At 34.5% G+C, this 14,489-nt stretch overlaps 1 protein-coding gene across 1 annotated transcript in view; it reads right to left on the bottom strand.

Moving 5' to 3' along the window:
• Nucleotides 1-14,489, bottom strand: part of Mfe2 (peroxisomal Multifunctional enzyme type 2) — a 50,683-nt gene that overhangs the window by 19,345 nt on the left and 16,849 nt on the right. Inside the window, exons 11-14 of the mRNA XM_069843799.1 lie at nt 8,098-8,221; nt 7,214-7,386; nt 5,097-5,273; nt 3,687-3,848 (exon numbers count right to left, since the gene is read on the bottom strand). Of these exons, the coding sequence (XP_069699900.1) occupies nt 3,687-3,848; nt 5,097-5,273; nt 7,214-7,386; nt 8,098-8,221 (636 nt within the window). The remainder of the gene's footprint in view (nt 1-3,686; nt 3,849-5,096; nt 5,274-7,213; nt 7,387-8,097; nt 8,222-14,489) is intronic.

Here is a 14,489-nt window from a genome sequence, read left to right on the forward strand (position 1 = left end):
GTGTGTAATTTCCCCTTACCACCTAGATTATTCTCGGTATTTTGTAGTCACGTAATCTGGGGGGGGGGGGAAGAGGATTTTCGATTTTTCGCCACTGAGAGGAAGAAAAAAAAAGAAGTAGCATATTACGCGAGTCTTTATCATAGATATTAGGTTATTCAAGAGATGACTACAACTTCTTGAAACTATTTGGTTTTCTACTGTCTTGTTTTCATTTATATATAGTGTGTCTGTATACAGTAAAACTTCTTCTGATGTTCCAGCAGAATGTCTATATTTTCCATATATAGTAAAGTAAGAAACTTAAGTCCAATCACTTGATTGTTACAAAAAAAATACTCGTTCACACTGATTGCCAGACTCAGTGTGAAACTGAACTACCTTCCACAAGGATTGGGTGAATCCACTGTCTTATAATTGAAGCTTTGACCAGCCTCATGGTCTAGTGGTCAAAGCTTCTGGCTATAGTTCATGAGGTCTCGGGTTTGATCCCCGGTTAGAGCACAGGAATTTTTCCTTAAAGGGGATTATTCCTGTGTTCGTCCATGGTCTGGAATTTAGGTTAAGTTTAGATTTAAGACCTCTCCTGGCACCACATTATCATAATCATCCTATCACATCATTGGGGTAATGTAACTCCGCCTTCCAGGCGCCCCAACCTCAGAAGTGGGTTACAACTAAGCCATGACCAGGAGAGAAGACCAGAAATGTCGAAAAGACAACCTGGTGGCATTGGTTTAAAAAAATATTACGCGAGTAGATGTGGTAGATACATACAAATTTTCTGTTATTACAATGCTTTCTTTATATTTTAATTATCATATTATGCAGTTACACTTATAATGAAACTATATTTCTTGTTGTGTAAAAGTATATCGAATGTGCACATGACACCTTGTTGATTATTTAATCTCCCTTATGTTCACAATAAATAGCTGGCAATAATTTTAGATCCAGACTGTAAATCAACACTAGGTTGCTTGTATAGAAAATATTACCGATACCATACAAATAACACTATTTTTTTCTGACGCACCATAAATTACTAATGTAAAATATAGTTAAACTTCATTTATACGTTTTTATGGAGGTCTGAAGAAAATATGTGAGAAAAGCATATAACTGAAATGACATTTAATAACATCTGAAATAATAGCATTTAAAGACTACTGTATATGGGGAGAATAAGTCAAGTCAATTTAGAAAAATTTTCACAACAGAAATTTAGAACTGTTAAGTCACGTTTGAAACTCCAATCTAGAAAATTTTATGATACTACTTATCTTGTTCTTCCAGTGTGATCTTCATTTAATAACATGTGATAAGAGATACAACAATAAGGCAGATAATGAATGTAGAGAAAGATATAATGGAAGTTATAAATGAAAAAAAAGATTACAAAGTTTGGAAATGTTAAAAGGATGGACAATGGAAGAATACCAAAGGAAATCATGCAATGAGAACCAGAAGGAAGGAATACGAAAAGGAAGACTTAATGAAAATTGGATGGACATAATAAGAAGAAATATGCAACTGAAAGGACTGCAAGATCTAGATACATTAGATAGGGAACAAAGGAGGAAAAAAATTAAATGAACAACAAGAGACAGTACAGCACTGTAGGAAGTCCTATAATAGATAGAGATTATTTTACAAAGTGAGTTATTTTGGACTGTTTACTCCTAAGGAATAAACCATGCCCTCAAATTGTGATGATTTTCCATATTGAAGACCTCTCCAGAGTAAGGATATAACTAACAAAACTGTAATTCATGTTTCAGGAGAAAGGAAAATAATTTGAGGGGCATATTTCGTTAGGCCTACATTTACTAGCATAACCATAATAATAAAAGATACAAGTGTATTCTGCTACTGAATGTAATAAATAATTCCTTGTTATAAATGAATGCTTAAAAATTACTTTTTCCATTCAAGTCACACATTTAAATAATTTGATGTTACATCATTTTTCTGGGGAGGTCTTCAATTTGTTCAGTTATATCATGGTCTGTTACAAAATGTTTCACTGTTTCTAAAGCAGTAACAATGTCATTAAAAGACACAAGATTGGTGGAGGAAAACATGGATAGCTTCGATTTTCCACGAACTTCAAAGTGGGCCATATCTTAAAAATGAACACGCACATACTGCATTTTCGTGTTCTTACATTTTCACAGTTGCACATTGTGCAATTCAAATCAAGAAATGGATTCAGAACACCTCAAAATCTGTGCTTCAGTGGCTGATCATGCCAAGATCTTTGAAAAATATTGGAGTGCAAGAGGTCAAATGACTTTATTGTCAAATGTCTGGCATTAGAAAACAACATTTTCACAGTAAACCTAATTTCGAGCAAAATTGATTTATCTCCTGAGTTTATAATACAGTTACACAAGTGTAAAAAACAAACGAAATACGTACAACCGAAATAAATTAACATGGAAAATATAGGAATTTTGCTGGGACTTCAGAAAAACCGCATAAGTGTGAAATATATATAAAGAAGTTTTACTGTATTACTAAGTCGTTGTCGTCACCGTTGTCGTCGTCATCATCATCATCATCCTATCGTGTCCTCCTTTTGGAAGGTCGATTCCAAATATGCCTCCATTCGTCTCTTCTTCCCAAGCTTTTTCCTGTTTATTTCATCCCACTTGTATCCCCATTCTTGTACGTTCTTCTGAATTTGATATATCCATCTTTCACGTGGACTTCTCATTGGTCATCTTCCTTTCACTTTTAAATTTAATATTCTATTTACTGTATTACTAAGTATAGCAGCTAACTGATTATAAAGGTAAAAAAGGTATCCCCGTAACATGCCATGAAGGCACTTGGGGGGCATGGAGGTAGAGCCCCATGCTTTCCATGACCTCGGCACTAGAATGAGGTGGTGTGGTCGGCACCACGCTCTGACCGCCTTTTACCCCCGGGAAAGACCCGGTACTCAATTTTATAGGAGGCTGAGTGAACCTCGGGGCCGTTCTGAAAGTTTGGCAACGAGAAAAAATCCTGTCACCACCTGGGATCGAACCCCGGACCTTTCAGTCCGTAGTCAGCTGCTCTACCAACTGAGCTACCCGGCCGCCCAGCTAACTGATTATATTTAGTAATATTTTATATTAATAGTATGTGGTGTATCAAATTATTGATACGGCATTGCACATAACCAATAACATGCTCCCTGCATAACTGAGTCTGTACGTAGCTCAGCAGAGACCTGAGTTGCCACACTTCAATTTCTCTATAATACAGAATATTTGATGAACGCTGAAGATAAATTATTCTATACTATGTTATGCTACTCTAAACTATACCCATATCTAACATTAACTATGAATTTCCTTACTGTCACTTGGTTCACATCTATCACTAGAACAATGTCTTCTGTACTATACTGTAGTCATGATATGAATTGACCACACATCAACAAAAGTGACATTAACAAAACGTGAGCAAAGCATAGTTCACACCAGTCTACCCTATCATCAATCTGCAGTAGGGAGTGGAATGTAAGATCCATAGTTAAAAAAATTGCTAACTTGAGAACTACAGATATAACGCTATATGGATATGAGATGTTTCTATCTGCTGTATGCACATCGTGACTTAGGTTTAAGAGGTTAAGTATTTTTGTATTATTTTATGTCCTTAGTTTTAATATTTTGCGTAGTATTTAAACATACCTTGGGTGGAGGAGCAGACACCTCGGTCAGATCAACATATGCACCAGAGATCACCACACTACCAGTTTCTTTCACTTTTGTCTGGAAGTGTATGCGTTTTCCCTCTTGCCACATGTCTGTCTGTAGTGTTTCTCCTGGTAACACTGGCTTGCTAAATCGTACCTGAACAACAAAAATCTTTCACTTATTCTTACGAACATTTCAGATACCATAATACTGTCATATTATATTATAATACAGCCAATAGTCTATGAATAAAAATGACAATGAAGACCTATGCTATTTTTTTTTTTAATTTTTGCTATAAGTATAACAAATTAATGTCATAATTTCACACCTCTACTTATAATATGTATGTTCGAGGATATTATAGGTGAAATGAAAAGAAAAAGTGTAAGATATTTCATAATACCAGGATAGTAGAGACTTCCCAAACACACATCTGTTATACACTAAATGAAAATAGGGATCAATGACTCTCCAAAAGCGGACAAGGAGACCAGTTCAATTGGGTCACAGTTTCGCACATGCACTTATGCACGTGCGCGCACACACACACACACACACACACACACACACACACACACACACACATACATACATATTACACAATGTGGGTATAGCAATAGATAACCAATTAAATTACAAAAAAAAAAAAAATAATAATAATAATAAAAAGAGGAAGATTAAGATGGAAAACAATGAAGAAGAGTGAAATGAGAAGAGAAAAAGAAAGAATCAGGGAGCAGAGGAAGATGAGAAGGGAATCATGGAGCAAAAGAAGAAGAGAATCAGGGACCAAAGAAAGATGAGAAGAATAGAAAGGTGAAAACGAAAGTGAAGAAACAGAAGCAACACTTTATTCCTTGAGCAACTTCGCAAGTCGATGCTATCAGTTCAATGCTGTTGCAATTGAAATTCACCAATGTACTGTCACCATGTTATAGTGCTTTTCACGTGACTTAGTCCATACATCTCATCTTCTTTATGGCTACCATATTTTGTCTTGGTGCATGTAATATTTAACTTACCATAACTAACAGAGACTGAGTCTTAACATTACAACTAGACAACGTTGTGTAAGTGCAAATGGCTCATGTTGTTCTGGATGGCTAAAAAGCCATGATCTCCATGAACTAAGTCACATGAAAAGTAGTATAATACATTACAGCCTTCCTTTTACTGTAGTCGACAGATCTACCTCTTAAATGACGTAATAACACTGTTCTGAAATAATTTTATTAAATACTGGCTTTAAAGTTTTATTCACTTTTAACATCACCTTCTATATTGAATTCCTAATAAGAACGAAGAAGACATGCAGAAAATACATTTGCACTCTACATCTTCAATGAATCACATGTAAATATTGATTTTATATATAGGAAAAAAATTATTTATTTACATTACCTTGATTGCCTTGAATTTGGTTGGATCATTTCCTGCGTACTGCTGCAGAACATGACGTGCAGAGAAACCCAGAGAGCACAGACCGTGAAGGATAGGCGTCTTAAATCCACCAAATGACGCCATTGTGGGATCAATGTGTATTGGATTGCGGTCTCCAGACAGTCTGTACAGAGCAGCCTGCAATCAGGGGACAGGAGCAAGCACATAAGCAATCATAATGCCGACCAGGGCTGTGGTGTTGGTACACAAAACCTTCTAATCCTATTTCGACAAATTTGTTATGCATTAATAATCGTCAACTCCAAGTGTAGGCTTTGTGGGTAAGAAAAAGACCTGCCTGCAGTGTGATCAATGAATGATAACAGTAAACCTCAGAAGCCATCAGAGTTCAGTGCCAAAATCCAAAGCAGAGAATACCATTAAAAAGATTATAATGTGCTTAATGAAGGACACAAAATTCTTACAAAACACACAGGACGGGATTCTACTATGGAAACTTAAAGTGTAGATTTTCTGGACTATGAAAACAAATTTTCTGACTATAATCTAACAGAAGATATTAACTGTCTGGTATCGTAAATCCAAGGTGATAATATCACCAAAAGGGACTTCAAATAAGTTTCTGAAACTGATGAAGGTTTAATTAATTTCTCTCTTTTAATGTAGGAAGGTAGTACAATGGACCAAGACTAATCTAAGAGCAAGTGTACATGTACCAATGAAATTAGTGTTGGAGCAGCACTGATATCATTGTTGGCACAGGCACTGGCAAGGGTTGCTGTACACCCACACCGACAAGATTATTGTCACAATTGTGTCGCCGTTTTTTCGCAGAATATGGAAAAGACAAGTGGAAGAAATGTGTTGATCACGTTAAAAATAATGAACAATTTTTTTCTAGTGCTAACGTAATAGACAGTGAAACTGACAGAATAATAATTTCGATAGGTGTTGCTGGGTGTAATTTGTTATAGTGTGTTATAATGTGTCATTTAACTGCATGTCGCAGCACTAGTACAGTTAGTTTATGTATTTGCCACTACCGGATGTAGCATTGCCAGAAACGCCTACAACCTTCTCATTCATTCTGGAAGGTTGAGACAGGAAGTGACGCCAATTTAGATTCGCATCAGTTAGAGAAGAGAGACAACGAAATATGAACATGGACGGGTCGACAAATGTTCCTTACTAAATTATATGGATATACAGTCCGCTGCTTGTATATTTTGGCAATAAATCTTCTAAATTCAGGCAGCCATGGCCCCACAGCAGTAATGCATCAGATGACTTGTCAATCAGTAGCAAGCAACAATGGTTCAGATTAATGGAGGAAGACTCTGCCTCCAGCACAGTGATGAGGTAAATAACCTCCCTCAGCAGAGTTTTGCTAGTTGTTAACCTATAACTGTGCATTCCCATACAGACCCATAAAAATGTTTCTGATAAAATTCATGCGAGAAAAATATCCAGCAGGAAAGAAGCCAGGACACAAAAGGACAGAAAAGACACGTGTTCATTATCTTTGTAGGTCGAGCCATGCTCCAAATTTTGTCAGTTGGAATAACTGATGCCTTATCTTCTGTCGCGGTGCAATACCATGATAAGCAACTGAATCAGCAGCATTATTTCAAAAGAAATGGAAAGAAACTTGAGACTAGTGTGTGTCGCTTCAAACAAACAGAAAAATTTATATGAATGTCACAATTAATCCTTTCCCTTTCAAAAAAAAAAAAAAAAAAAAAAAAAAAAAAAAAAAAAAAAAAGATAATGCATAAATGGGTGAATTTCGCATGTGGAAACTGAAAAATTTAAGGTACAAATGTGAAAACGTAACTGAAAAACATGTCATTGAGACAAAATCTAATGGAGAAGGGTACAGGTCTTAAAAAATTTAGCATATAAAAACGAAAAACATAGAAGTGAATAATGTATAAGTGAGGTTAGGTTACGGTTTTTTTTTAAGGAGTCTTAAAGGCGTCCTGCACGTCAGCTGAGATTCTACTGTACCACCGATATTGGTACCAGCACTGATATCGATTTTATCATTACATGTACGCCTGCCAAGTTACACTGTATTTCTATTTAAACTCTGTCAACAAATCAATAGTAATGCTAACCTGGTCCAGTAATGTCTTCTGCGAGATAGATGCATCAGGCGCTCGCTTTGGTGGCTCAGCAGTTGGTACGTTGTGAGGAGATGTTCGCTTGTTTGTGATGCCCTTCATTCCAACAATAAACGTTGACATCTGGCCATGGGCAATCTGCTCTCCACTCTCATCGAATGTATCCACTGCAAACAGGAAATTCGATTGTTTTGTATAGTTGGTTCATTTCATCAATAAATTAAAAGACTGAAGCTGCCAGAGCTCCTGCTGTTGGCAGTTTTGCCAATGCTACCGAAACTATAGCACGCGCACGCACGCACACGCACACACACACACACACACAAAAAACCTCTGAAGAAGCATACGAGTAATTTTTCTGTGAGCCTGTAGCAGAATTTTGGTGTATCCATTCTTCATACAATACTAGAAATTCTTGAATTCCCTATGATTCCAATGACAGTTCATGAATTCAATTTATATACAATGAAACTTCGATTTTATGTTCTCTAACTTCACTATTACAATGAGCAGAAATACAGCAATGAAGAAGTGGGGGAATTATCTATACCAACAAGAACAAAGGCTGTCTAAGAAATAGCATATGGCACACACGTTAAAAATTATTTTATTTTGCTCGTAGGTTTGCTTCACTTGGTCAGCGACTTTGTTTCATAAAGATCCATACTCACAGAATAAAACATTACTTTTAACATTTGTATCGTAAATAACTATTCTCGATGTTACACTCTTTTAAAATGGTCCACAGAGTAGTGTAAAAAGGGGTTCCACTGTATTCTTAACATGATAAATCTTAGAGGATCATGTTGTTATGGCTACAAAGAATGTGTACCATTTTGAGGTTTTGTTACAGAATTAATGAGAAGCAGAAAGCTCACCATCCAGCAGCACAACAGTCCCAGAGCCCTTGTCCAGCATGTCAACCACCTTGCAGTGCACCTCAAGAACACCTTCCTCCTTCATTGGACGCAACACCTCCAAATACTGCTCCCCATGGAGTACCTAACAGCAAAGAGGATGTGTATTACTACTTCTCCCTTATGACACTCTCCCTCAACATTCAAAGTCTCACTGCACTTATGTTCCTCACAGTGCTTCTGCATTTAAAATAGAAAAGGCACTCATCCACTATGATAAGCTTATAATGTTGCCAAAAACTAAAGTAATTAAAAAAACTCGTCTCAAACTGGTGACAGACAGGACTCGTTTAAAATGTTAAACAACTACAGGGTTGGGCATGAATAATCGGCCCATCTCATCTCACTTGATCAGAACCTAAATTTTCTCCTAAATTAATAAAAATTATATAATTAAAATGAAAATAAATAATGAAAACAATGAAACGTCCGTATCCATCACAACAGATGTTGGGAATGTGCTCCACCAGTATTCAAATATTTTTGTGCGCATCTTATTTTAATTTAGTAGGTTATTTTATGACGCTTTATCAACACTTAGGTTAATTAGCGTCTGAATGAGATGCAGGTGATAATGTCAGTGAAATGAGTCCGGGGTCCAGCACCAAAAGTTACTCACTAATCATCTGACATATAAATCATAAATTCATAACATCCATTTTCCACGCAATTTTGTAATAATATACTTCGCATTTCATACACAACATAAATCGCCATATTGTAAACAGTTAACCTCAAATCAACACTTTAGTCACTATTCCCGACCTTTTCTTCTTTTAACTTGAGTAATTCTTAACCCATAAGTTGACTAATTTTAAGGCTCTTTGTTATTTGTAAAGTTGAAATATTTAATTGATACATAAGTAGGCTTAATTGTAACACCTAATATAGAACGTGTTTACATATTTTAACATGGACTAGGCTAAATTATTAATAGCACATTTCAATATAAATACTATTGTTGGTTAAGAAATTGCGTGTGTTAAATAACATAAATAGTGAAGTTACATCAAGACTGAAATATAAGTGCAGTGAAGTGACGTATCGTGTAGATTAACGTCGACAAGTGTTGTACTGGTATAGTGAAGTGATAAAGTGTAGTGTTGGTCCATTGAAATATTGTAGTGTGGTGATACTTCAAAGTAGAAATAATTTAAAACATAAATAGTGAAGTTTCATCTAGACCGAAATATAAGTGCAGTGACGTGTCGTGTAGTTTCAACGTCGAAAAGTGTGGTATAGTGAAGTGATAAAGTGTAGTGTTGGCCTATTGAAATATTATAGTGTGGTGATACTAAAGGGTGGAAATAACCTAAAACTAATATACGTAAGTACATTAAATTGAAAAGTGAGTGAAATTGAATTTGTAAATAAGGTACAGTATATACATAATGTGTGCTATGGCTGCTCTGTCTGGAAACTGTCGTAGTTGTAGAAGGATTGTAGTGAAAGGATTGGTATGTAACAATTGTAATTTCTGTTTTCATTGGAAATGTATAGATATAGATCCTGATAATTTTGTTGACAAAGGTAGTTGGGAATGTAGTGATTGTATATATGATAGAAAGATGCGCGATCAACTGGAGAGAATCAGAGTCCTAGAATTGGAATTAGATGAGGCAAAGTGTGAAATTAATAAATTGAGAGCTTTGAAGGATAGCATTAGTGTTTCGAATAAAGGGAGATCTCACACTTGGATGAAACCGAAGAATTCCAAATCTAGGAGTAGACGTTTCTCTGCGGATGATGCTGCATCAATCAAACTGACCAACAAATTCAGTGCTCTTCAAGCAATGAATGTTGATCAGGAGAACTCAGACCCAGTATCGACACTAGTAAAGGTAAGTCAGAAAACAGATAAGGTTAATGATTGTAGGAGTAAAGTATTGATTTTAGGAAGCAGCCATGCAAGAGGTATTTCCTCACTTTTGAAGTCGAAACTGGGCGATGAGTTTGAAGTATCTAGTGTATGTAAGCCTAATGCTCCTCTCAAGAATGTTGTTGAGGATATGATGAAATTGAGTTCAGATTTTTCTAAGAGGGATCATGTAGTTATAGTGGGTGGGCCAGGTAATAGTATTGATAACGATTGTAACTATTCTATTGAGAAAGATGTCAACAACATAATTGAGATGAGCAGCCATACCAATGTGGGATTTCTCAGTCTTTTCAGCAGGTACGACAAGCCGTATCTTCGCAGGAGGGTGCGGAGTGTGAATGTGCGGCTTGAGCGGGCTCTGATGAGACCTGGGGCATCACACATTGGTTTGATAGATGTAAGCCCTATAAGAAGGTATGAATATACGTCACATGGCCTGCATCTGAATGGTAGAGGCAAGGAGCACCTTTCGGTTCTTATTGCTAATAGCATCAGAGGCAGCCATGTTAAAAAGCAGAGTTGTAATATTCCTGTGTTAGTTAATGCTAGGGCTTCTCCTTTTTTAGGTTAAACCTCCCACCAGTAAGGTGTTTGAAACAAGTTCAACTAAATTGTAAATGCTCTGATGTTTCTAGTAATGAACACAGTAACTTCACTATTTTTCATCAAAATATTAGGGGATTAAAACAAAAAACTGATGAATTGATCACTTCTTTAGCAACTCAAAAGCATAAACCTCAGATATTATGTATAACTGAACATCATATGAAGCAACAGGAAATACTACAACTGTCTTTACATGGATATGTATTAGGTTCTCATTTCTGTAGAGATGTCTTCCAAAAAGGGGGTGCCTGTATTTTTATCAGAGAGGATCTATTATTTAGTAAAATTGATATATCTGATTTTTGCCTTGAACAAGATATTGAAATCTGTGGAATACAAATTGGTTATGAGATATCAAATTTAATTATCTTATGTGTTTATAGGGCGCCAATGGGAGATTATAAGAAATTTACAACTAAATTAGATTCATTATTGAAAAGACTTTATAAACCACATACCGAATTTGTAATCTGTGGTGACATAAACATAGATTATCTATCAGAAAGCTCACGTAAAAGAAAATTAAACTCACTTCTTGAAACTTATAATCTTAGTCACACAGTAAGTTTTCCAACCAGAACACAAGCTGGAAGTAGTACTGCCATTGATAATATATTTATAGATAAAAGTAGATTGAATTCCTATTCAACAGTACCATTAGTCAATGGCCTGTCTGATCACGATGCACAAATTCTAAGTGTTTTCAATATGAGTGAAAAATTCCAAAGTGTTAATCTAAAAATAAAAAAAAGGATTATAAATGCTGAATCTCTTCATCATTTAAATACATGTCTACAAAATGAATCTTGGGAAAATGTATATAGTACCGATACCATTGATATTAATACTAAATTTAATGCATTTTTCACTACATTTACGAATTATTTCAATGAATGTTTTCCAGTCAAGGTGGTGAAAAAATGTAAAAGTAAAAACATGTGGATAACTCAAGGAATTAAAATATCATGTGCTAGAAAAAGGAATCTATATTTAATGAGTAGGAATAGTGATGATCCTCATGTTCTTAATTACTACAAGAATTACTGTAAAACTTTGACAAAAGTTATAAAAGATGCAAAGAAAATGTATCTGAATGAAAAAATACAAAATTCAGATAATAAGATTAAAACTATTTGGGATATTATTAAAAATGAAACTAATCGATATTCAAAGAGTGAAAATATTACTTGCATTAAAATCAATGATAGTAAAATAGATAATCCAAAATCAATTGCAAATCATTTTAATGACTTCTATATAAATATTATTCAGAACTTAAACATTCAAGATTGTCCAGAAGATGCTGCACTTGGTTACCTAACTGATGCATTTAACACTGAGTTTTTAGGTCTCAAATTTATTCCCACTACCGCAGCAGAAATCATGCATGTGATAAAACAACTAAAAACAAAATATTCCTCTGGATATGATGAAATTCCAAGTAAAGTTCTGAAAGCTTGTTCTGAAATATTATCCCATCCGTTAAGCTATCTATGCAATTTGTCAATGCAATGTGGTATTTTTCCAGAAAGACTCAAATATTCAATAGTAAAACCAATATACAAAAAGGGAGATAAATGTACTATTGCTAATTACAGACCCATATCATTATTAACAACATTTTCAAAAGTGTTTGAGAAAGTTATGTATAATAGATTATATCATTACCTGGAGTCCAACAATATATTAGTTTTAGAACAGTTTGGATTTAGAAAACAAAAATCGACAGAGAATGCTGCTTTTAGTTTCGTGGATGAAATACTAAATTCATTAAATTCGAAACTACATGTTGGTGGGATTTTTTGTGACTTGGCTAAAGCATTTGATTGTGTAGACCATAGTATATTAGTAAAAAAATTGAAGTTTTATGGTATTAAAGATGAGATGTTGGGTTGGTTTACATCGTACTTATCAAATAGAAAACAAAAAGTAGAAATAAATGTACCAAATAGTCATAAAGTTACTTATTCAGAATTTAGAAATATTAAACATGGTGTTCCGCAGGGGTCAATTTTAGGTCCATTGTTGTTTCTAGTTTATATTAATGATTTAGCCTTGACCATAAACAATTTATCTAAAGTAATTTTATTTGCAGATGATACAAGTGTAATTATTTCAAGCAAACAATACGATCATTTTATAAACACTTCTAATACAGTGCTGAATCTAATGAATGAATGGTTCCATGCAAATAAACTAGCACTTAATGTTGATAAAACCAGTGCAGTCAAATTTAGTACACACAATAGTGCTCAGGTTTCCTACAGTATTCGATTAAATGGAACTCATCTCAAAGAATCTATAAGCACAAAGTTTCTTGGTTTAGAATTGGATAATCACTTGAACTGGAAAACGCATATAGAATGTATTACTCGTAAATTGAGCTCTGCCTGTTATGCATTAAGATCCTTATCTACTATTGGTGATATAAACTTACTTAAAATGTCATACTTTGCATATTTTCACTCTGTAATGAAATATGGATTAATATTCTGGGGTAACTCGTCTGAAGCTAAACACGTTTTTGTTTTACAAAAGAAAGCTATAAGAATAATGGCCGGTGTGCATAAAAGGACCTCATGTAAAAATATTTTCCGAAACTTAGAAATCTTGACTTTACCTTGTGAATACATTCTTTCCCTAATGATGCTGTATATTAAGAACCAAGATAAATTCAGTACTAATCAAGACATTCATCATTTTAATACAAGACATAAATCAGATCTTCATCTACCCTCTGTTAGTCTAAGCTGTTTTAAAAAAGGAGTTCGCTATTCATGTATAACAGTCTTCAATGCACTGCCTAATAATCTTAAAGATTTGAAGAACAACGAGAAAAGGTTCAGAAAAGAATTAACCAAATTTCTACATACTCATACCTTCTACACAATTGATGAATTGTTTATGCTTGTGAATTGAATTATTCTACTTAAATGACATGTACAATTTTATATAGCTCAACTAAAATATGTTTTTATATTGACTTAATCTGTTTACTATGTATTGTATTTTTTGTTTAGCATAACTGATGAATTGTATGTACTGTATACGTCAACTGATGAATTGTTTAAGCTTATAAATTGAATTAATCTACTTCATATGAATTGTATAGCTTAACGAAAATAAGTTTGTAAATTGAACTAATTTGATTGTATATGTTTGTATAGTTTGGCTGATGAATTGTATATGTTCTTAAAATGATTACTAGTCTGTGTAGCTCTACTGATGAATTGTATATAGACCTACTGTAAATTGAATGGTAATATGTATAGCTCAACTGATGAATTGTTTATGATTATAAATTGAATTAATCTACTTGATATTAATTACACAAATTTGTATAGCTTAATGAAAGTATGCTACTTTGTATTGTATATATTTGTATAGTTTTGGCCGATGAATTGTATATGCTTTAAATTGAATAGTAATCTATATAGCTCTACTGATAAATTGTTTGTGTTTGTAATTTGAAGTAGTTTGCATGATATGTATTATCAATTTCTGTATATCACAACTGGTTGAATTGTTTATACCTTAAATTTAATTAAATTGTTTTGTATTATAATATAGCTCAACTTATGAATGATCGTTTGCGTTTGTAAATTTAATAATCTGATTGGCTATGTATTGTATACTTTTAGTAGAGCCATCGATGTAGCTCAGTCGGCAGACTCGCTGGGCTGCTGTTCCGGAGCTGCGTTCGGGCTTGGGTTGGATCCCCCTTTGGACTTTGGTTTCTTCCGAGGTTTTCCACAGCCGTGGGACTGAAGCCGGATGGTCTATGGCGAGTCCTTTGCATCAACACCTTTGATTGATTACCCCCTTTGATTTGATTACCTGGTTGGGTTTTTCCGAGGTTTCCCCCACC

The sequence above is a fragment of the Periplaneta americana genome, chromosome 13 (assembly GCF_040183065.1).
Source record: "Periplaneta americana isolate PAMFEO1 chromosome 13, P.americana_PAMFEO1_priV1, whole genome shotgun sequence".
NCBI lineage: Eukaryota > Metazoa > Arthropoda > Insecta > Blattodea > Blattidae > Periplaneta > Periplaneta americana.